At 46.2% G+C, this 8,430-nt stretch overlaps 1 protein-coding gene across 1 annotated transcript; it reads right to left on the bottom strand.

The window, feature by feature from the left end:
* Positions 1-8,198, bottom strand: c1ql4a (complement component 1, q subcomponent-like 4). The gene is made up of 2 exons (XM_056302017.1): positions 7,650-8,198; positions 1-180 (listed from the first exon to the last, which is right to left on the bottom strand). Exons 1-2 carry the CDS (start codon positions 8,193-8,195, stop codon positions 1-3), a joined length of 726 nt encoding a protein of 241 aa, XP_056157992.1. The 5' UTR covers positions 8,196-8,198.
* Between the last annotated feature and the right edge of the window lie 232 nt (positions 8,199-8,430).

The following is an 8,430-nucleotide window of genomic DNA, read 5'->3' as shown; positions in this document are numbered from 1 at the left end:
TCAGTCCGGGTAGATGAGGAAGCCCGAGAAGGTGCTGTATTTGTTAGTATTTCCTCCATGGACTTTCCCTCCATCTAGCTGCACATACACCTCATCACCGACGTCCAGATGCAGGATCACACTGTTGGAGGCGTAGTCATAATTCTGATCAGCATCCTGAGCGATGGAGCTGGCTCTCACCTGTCACACACAGAGGACACACACGAGCAATTATAGCATGGAAGGAGCTGTGCAAACACTCCAGCAAAGACCTCTGCAGCTTATTTAGTCTCCCCAAATCTTCTCGAAGCTCTCCTCACTGAAAACAGATTGTCCAGATCTTAAAACGAATGTCTAAACAGCATGAAGCCCTCCAATTTTCTCCTTATGTAACGTGGCTCTCTCTCAGCCTTCATCATAGCCACCCATCAACAGCCCCTCCACTGAGGAGATCCATGAATGCGACATCACCTATTGATGAGGTGCTGGACAAACAGATGAGGGCGGGCTGTGACCTCTGACCCCGGAGTGAGACTGAAAACACAGCCACTTGCACTCCTATTGATCAGCTGGCTCAGAGCTAGGGGATGAGGTTTGAGATTTGATTGGGTTGTGGAGATGTAGTATACAAGAACTCGCTTGGGACAACAGGTTGTTTGTGGGGAAGCCTGCTAGCTCTAGTAATGGAGAAACTATCGTCCCGAGCTATTGACCTGTTGCGTATGATCCTAGACCAACTCAATATGCATGCTATTGAGTGGTGCCACCCGCCCGAGTCAGAGAGTCTCACATTTGCATGCTGTTTGGAAGTTTGCTCTTATTGACCCTGCAGCAGTGGATCTTCACTTGTTTGTTAACACGTTTAATTGGGTTTACTAATGTCGACATTCAAACTCACACTTAGAACTAGTTACAACAACAGAGGAAAGTGTACATTTGTCCGTTTACTGTTTCAAATGTTGTAAATCTGGCAACCATCATGCCACACTTCCTGGACAGAGTTGCGTCATTTAATTCTTCAGAGTGTTTAATATGACCCCCAGCAAATCTAATTGGTGTATTTTTTTCCCCTTTTTCTCCCCTAGTTTTACCTAGCCAATCAGCCTGCTCTCTGAGCCGTCCCGGTCACCGCTCCACCCCCTCTGCCGATCCGGGTAGGGCTGCAGACTACCACATGCCTCCTCTGATACATGTGGGGTCGCCAGCCGCTTCTTTTCACCTGACAGTGAGGAGTTTCACCAGGGGGATGTTGCGCGTGGGAGGATCACACTATTCCCCCCAGTTCCCCTTCCCCCCCCAAACAGGCGCCCCGACCGACCAGAGGAGGCGCTAGTGCAGCGACCAGGACACATACCCACTCTGGCCTCCCACCCGAAGACACAGCCAATTGTGTCTGTAGGAATGCCCGACCAAACCGGAGACAACACGGGGATTCGAACCGGCGATCCCCATGTTGGTAGGCAATGGAATAGACCGCTATGCTACCCAGATGCCTAATTGGTATATTGATGAAGTGAACCTTGCGTTACATCTATAAAACCTATGAATAAATATTTTGAATAAACGAAAAACAAGTCAGCTATGAATGTTTACAATTTGTTGTTGCTGTATAATATCTAATCCTGGCTATAATGTTTTTTGACATATCCATAAAGCATAATTATACACTGGCCAGCACCTATATAAATCTTCAGTCAGATGTGTATCACTAATCCTGAAATACCAGCTCTTATCAGCAGACATATGCCAGCCATCGGTGGCCCTGTGTCTGGCTCAGTGTCCGTTCACACTGGGAGCGCTCAATCTCTGTCAGTGACCAAATGAAACACGCACATCTCTATGACAGCCTCAGAATATGATCTGCAACTCAACCACCATCATGTCACTCCTATTGCTATGGGGCCCTTTCTCACTCACACTTCAATTTAAAAACAGTCAGTTGTAAAGCAGCACAGGCTGATTTATTGTGACTTTTTTTTTAAATGGGCTTCCCCCCCCCCCTCTTCCTCGTATTGTTTTATTTTGCTCTGGCCTCCGGTTCATTGTTCGCTATCTATCAGTGCTGGAGTTGCTTTTCCATTGGCCGGTTGGTATCTGTAGGTCTTTTTAAATGAGATGCTGGTCACGGATGCTGCATCCGACACAGAGTGTGTTGGCGGCCAGCGGTTAAGCGTGTTCCTGTCCACTCTAAACCAGATTGATTAAGGGAGTGGGGCAGTCTATCTCCTGGGGTTTCAGCCCAGCTACCACACAGTAAAACTGACCACAGTTACGGCAGCAATCCTGTTTCACCAGAGCCTCCGACTCTGCACCTCCTGTGTGTTATCCATCTCTGTGGTTAATAACTTGTTATTGTAAACCAGGCAACTGATTCAATTATTTGCTCCCTTGAGGTGAACGTGATCCCTATACGATGATGAAAAGTTTCCAAGGCATAGTAATGTGTTTTAGATACGTTTCATATGTTCATGTCTTCTTCAGAGTGAGAAAATATGTACAATGGAGTAAACAATGCATCCCACCCTGAGATATGATCCGATTTGGCTATCAAAAGTGGATAACAGGCTTTTTAATGGAAGTATTGACAGGCTCGTGTGACTCATCACGGTAAAATATTCAATCAGCCTTTTCATATAGGATATTTTCCTTCCAATGGATTTCTAGAACTTTTTTTTACATGGTATATGTAAAATATTTACATGTAAAAAAAACCATTTTTTATATCATATATCAAATTAGGTTATTTTAGAAGCGGTATAATAAAATGGCTTGATTTGATATACAATGTATCAGTTCTGGGAAAATATCCTCATGTAAAAGAGAAGGGGGAAACAATTCATATGATTGGAAATCATACTAATTGTTCAACAGGCATCTAAAGGTAAAATCAAACAGTAAATGTTGTTTACCATTTCCCAGGTCCTCATAAGGCCTTCTCTTAAAATAACGCTATTCCACTGTCATCTGTAAAGGTTACATTGTTGTTCTGCTTGACATGTGCGGTGACAGCCAATATCACATTTGCATCTTTGGCTGCTTCTGACACTGATGCTGTTGTTGTGACTTCCTATTGACACCAGGCATATGTCATCCTGCTCATTATTTTCACCAAACTGTGAGACGGAAGGGAGCTCTGTTCGCCCCTCGGGCCAACTCCCATTCCCAGGTCTTAATGCACTGGGCCAGCTGCTGATCACTGGAGAACACGATTCCTGTTCATCGCCCGGTATCAAAATCGCTTTATCAATATGTGATATATGAATCGTTGCTTCAGCTGCTGTGTACAGCTCCTGTGTATGAGGGGATAATGTAACTCATCCATTAATGCAGATGCCAGCTAGAGAGACATGCGAGGGCCACGGTGGGATTGGGGGGGGGGGGTAGACAGAGGAGATGGATATGGCTGGGGGACACGAAAAAGGGATCCATCTGAACCGGGTGCTCCACACTGAGATGACCCTGGGGGCTGGATGGGTTGCGAGCCATAAGACAGGGGCCCCCGGGGCTTGCCTGTGGCTGTCTCTGTCTCTGCCAGGCCCTTTCATTACAGGACCTCCGGTAAACACGCCTGAGAGGATACGGGGCCACAGGCGAGGAGGGGAGGAGGGACGGAGGGGAGGGGGCGCAGCTGCAGTGTCATTTTCTATACAAGCAGAGATGCGGAGCAGAAGACAGACAAGGATAGACAAAAACGAGAAGGGGGGGGACGAAAAAACAAGGGCCAGAGGGTTGAGGAGGGGGAGTAACAGACTGATCAAGCGAGGCTATTTTGTGAGACCAGGGAGATGTGAGGGTTTATGAAGTCTTGTTTTTATCCACGGTGCCGTGCTCCACTGGTAATAAAACTGACAGGATTCATTCGCTGTGATATACTGACCTCTTAGAGCAGAGACAATAGAAAAGTAGCTGTTAAACTTACCTAAGGGACCGCAACATGGCAGACAAGGAGGGGTAGCAGGTTGTGGGTTGGTCAGGGTAAATAGAATATTTATTGAATGGGTTTTTTTCCCCCCTCCTCTTGGGGCCGAGGGATTACATGGAGACGAGCTACTGTAGCATAAAACTTTACCTCCGATTGCTGTCGGCATCCTAAATTTTAGCCTTTGGGCCACAAGCACAAAAATGGCTGTACCCATATACAGCGTGAGTACAGATGATTTATCAACAAGCAAACAAAAAAAAGCTTTTTCTTTCAATAGAATAATATTCAAACTCAGTTAAAAGTACCCCATTTCTTAAGATCGCTTCTGCAGAAAAAGCTAACCGATTTGTCGTCAAAGGACAAACACCGCTGGCTACTATATCACCTCTCCTTAGCCCTCGCTCTAATGGCTAATTAAGTTTCAACTCTATCGTGTTGATGTCACCGTACCTGGGCAAAGTTAATATAGGTACTGGTCATTACAGCAAGTGGTGACATTTTAACAGGACTGTGTGGACAATGCTTGACCTTTCACTCATCTATTAAAAGAGCTCATGATGGGTGGAAAAACCAAGGTGTAGATTAAATCAGAGCTAAGGCGGTACAATTTATATTTGTCTACTTTGCACATTGTGCTCAGGATTTCGAATATGTATGCATACGGTGGAGCACTATGGGAGTATAAATTAACAGATGAACAGACCTCCACAAGTTAATGAGGAGAAGAGGAGATGTTGCTTTGAGAAAATAAGCATGACGTATTACACCGCCTTGACAACTTATAAAGCATGCCAGCATTAGCATAGACTGGTGCTCACTCAATAACATTCACAACCAAGCTGGAATATTAAGTAGTATATGTCCCATATATCTTTAGTGATGAATAAGGAGTCGAACGATTAAACAGGGTATACATTCACAATGGCAGTGGCAGCAAAAGGAAGCAGAATTGCGGCGACGTACCTCGAGGAATTGTCTAAACATAACGATAAATGGTTTAAGTTGCATGAGGATGTCGTGTGGACTTATTATCCTTTCTGATTGTGCCGTCGCGGCCAAGCTGACATTGTGTGTTTAGCTAATAAAATGCTTCTTATTGGTTTCACAGCTGTGCAAATTACTGTACCATGGCTCCAACATGCGATTTATGAGTCGGGAACTTGCAGGTTGAGTAAGAACGCAGTGTAATGGTGTTAAAGCGTTCCTATTATACAAGTTAGGGAACGGTGCAGTGTGTCAGTTACGGCCTTGTTACAAACATGAAAGCAACTGAAGCATGACCCCCTCCGATAACAAATCCCTCTCCACTCTTAAGCGCTGTCATCCCACAACGATTTGTGAATGTGAGAGTGAGGTGTAAGCGGATAGGCTCTAGCGAGTGGGGATTTAGTGAAAGTAATAGGTAATGGATCTGCAGGAATCACATGGAAGCCCCGTTACAGTCAGCACATCCTCCTTAGAGCCTGAAGCTGTCCCATTGCACCACGGTCATGTCACCTGTCACCATCTGGTTGGTTTCAATCATGTACCAGCCATGCATAGCCTGACGGCAATGCCAGCAACACAGTGTGTCAACCTATGATCTCATTAGCAAAAATGGAGGTGGGGATATATGGTAAATACCCCCCCGGAGGAGTCCGGTGGGTTTATTATTTAGCATGTCAATAATAGGTTTTTATTTTAGCATGGACTTGCAATCGCTGAATTGGTGCACAATAAATACAATGTCTAGACCCGTTTTGTTTCTTTCTCTGGCCGGCCTTGATCACTTGTCAAGCCGTGACATGCTGAGTGGGTGTCCATTGGTCATCGGGCCTGCGCTCATCCCGGCCTTCAGCGGCAGCCTCCCTGTTGCCTCGTCTACCAGCCCACTGTCTCCACACCTCTATTAAGTCATCTATCTTCCACTCCTCCACCCCTGATCTCTCCGTCAGCTCACTTGTCTTCTTTTGCCGTCCCTTTCACTGTCTCGCCGTCGATGTCCCGGCATGTCCCTGTCATGTCACAACTCTTGTGCTCAAGTCGTTTTCTCTGTCTGCCTAATAGGCGCAAGGTTAAAAATGACTCTGTCTCGTCGGCGCATACAAGCTACGCACAACACAAGGAAGGTAGAGGCAAGTGTTTGCAGCTGTTTCCTCCTTGTTTAAAAAACAAAACAAAAACAATAAGCTATCCCAGCGGAGGGACAAAACCTTTGATAAAGCGTCAGGACCTAAACCAAACCGTTTGATTGTGCAGTCAGGAATGCAGCCTGTCAGACACGGCGCCCATTTAGAAAACACCAGCCGTTGACTGACACTCATATGGCCTCAGGCACAGTGCTCGCCTGCCTTAGGGCTTCGGCATAACACCAGATTAGATCAAGCACTGTGTAGCATTTCATTTACACCACAGATTTTCAGCCACACATTCGCCAGCGGCTCCATTTCAGCAAATGCCAGTTAGGTGATCCTGCAAATTATCAGAACTGTTTAAGGGGGCCACCTGATGGGCGTCAGATGGACGTAGGTGAGGTTAAATAATTGAGTTGAGTGAAAAGATAATTAATGGAGAATCAATGAACAAGCAGGAGATGAGGTGGAAGAGGAGGGCATGGCTGGTGTTCAGGGGATCTAATCTAAGATTTATGAATGATTTAGCAGGCAAGGATGACTTGAATTACAATATGGGACATTAGAATTGCAGCCTAAAACACATATAACCACCTAGGTCATTTCACACGTTGAATGTCATTTTCTAATGGATTGCCAAATTTCAACAACAGCCTTTTTTTATTCCACAGCCTTTTTTTGGGCATGTATCTCATCCAAATGGGGCACCCTGTGGAAACGAGGGAAAAAAGGAAGTTTTTGTTGGATTGTGTGCATCTGTGTAAACAATCCCCCTGTTCGCTACATGAGAGAGGTTCTGGTCTGCTTGGTGCACCTTCGGATCCAAAAACCCCCAGAGGAATGAATGTAAAAGCCAAAAGACAGAAAATACTTCCTGAGTTTGGAGTCCTCCGTCAAAATCCCAGTGATTTATCCCACCTCCCCGCTCCTCTCTACCCCCTCCCACATCAGCCCCTCTGTCTTTAATTAGTGTCTAGGGAATGAGGGAGTGGATGAGTGGACTGTCAATTTCACATTCATTATTTATTTAGCCAAGGTGTAAACTGACTGGTCCGCACACTGACAGACATTTCTCCTGTGCACTTTTGCACTTCTGTTTAGGCGATAATCAAGCTCTGCGTATGATACTTACTAATTAGGCTGTTCCTTCTGATGGCGGATGGCGCATTCTGCCACTTGTCATTTAGCTACTGTACATGTGGGAATGCAAATATTTGTAGCTGTGGGTTTTTTTTTTAGTGTTAAAGCATGAATTCCCCTTAATGAGGAAGATTTCTATTTCATTTATTTTGGCAGTCCTGTTGTCAACCCGCTAAGTGGAATGTGCCATGAATTTGAAGTGCTCAATGTTATAGAGGTGAACGTGAGGCGATGGTAAGAAGAAATGGCCAACAGTGAGAAAAAATATATATCAGATTTGCTGCACATTCGTTTTGCACATATGTCCACATACCCACCGTGTCGCACAAATATGCACACATACATGATATGCACACACACACACACACACACACACACACACACACACACACACACACACACACACACACACAATAAACACCCTTATAAATACACACATGAACTTATGAATTTGCACGTAAAGTATACATACTACATGTGCTCACAAACACACTTACCTGTCCATTTTTCTTCAGGTCAGCCCACATGCTGGTTCCATCACCGCCCCTCATCAGGACATGGTAGGTGAAGTAGTAGATGCCAGGCATAGGGCAGGTGAACTTGCCCGTGGTGGGCTCATAGTAGTTACCTACATTGGTCACCACATCATCAAACTTCAACACGTCACTCCCCTCGTGCTGCTTGCGTAACCCTGCATAGAAAGCGATCTTGGGAGTGTAAAGTGAGGGAACATAGCCACCAGGACCTGGACCTGGGGGCCCCTGTGGCCCTGGTTTGCCTTGCTCTCCTGGGGGACCACGTGCTCCAGGGGGACCCGGGATCCCTGGAGGCCCACGCAGCCCAGACTTAGTCTTCCGTCCAGAGTAATCCTGGGGTGGTGGAGACACAGCTGTCAGCTCCTGGCCAGTTTGAGAAGTGGTGTAGGGGTCACATACCATCCTGCAGCTGCCAAGCATTTCATAATGGCTCCCTGCACTTCCAGTGCCCCCACTTTTGGTGGTGTGAACCAGTAGGGGAATGGCCACCAGCAGCACTAACACCATAGCCACACCTACTGCAGCGCCGATGACACGTTTCCTGCGGCTGAGCCGAGAGGCAGCCAGCGTCAGGAAGTCCTCCTCCCCTTTGGCTGGAATAGTGCCGGCCAGGATGGAGCCTCTCAGAGAAACACTATGCAATGAAAAGTTGGAGAGGGCTGCAGAAAGGACTCGGAGAGCGAGTGTGTTTCACTGGGCCGGTGTCTGAATAGTCACAGCGATAAGGACAAGGTTTGCAAAG

This window comes from Lampris incognitus, chromosome 2, assembly GCF_029633865.1.
Source record: "Lampris incognitus isolate fLamInc1 chromosome 2, fLamInc1.hap2, whole genome shotgun sequence".
NCBI classification, from domain to species: domain Eukaryota; kingdom Metazoa; phylum Chordata; class Actinopteri; order Lampriformes; family Lampridae; genus Lampris; species Lampris incognitus.
The sequence above is the reverse complement of the archived record's forward strand: the minus strand, read 5'-3'. Positions and strand labels throughout refer to the sequence as shown.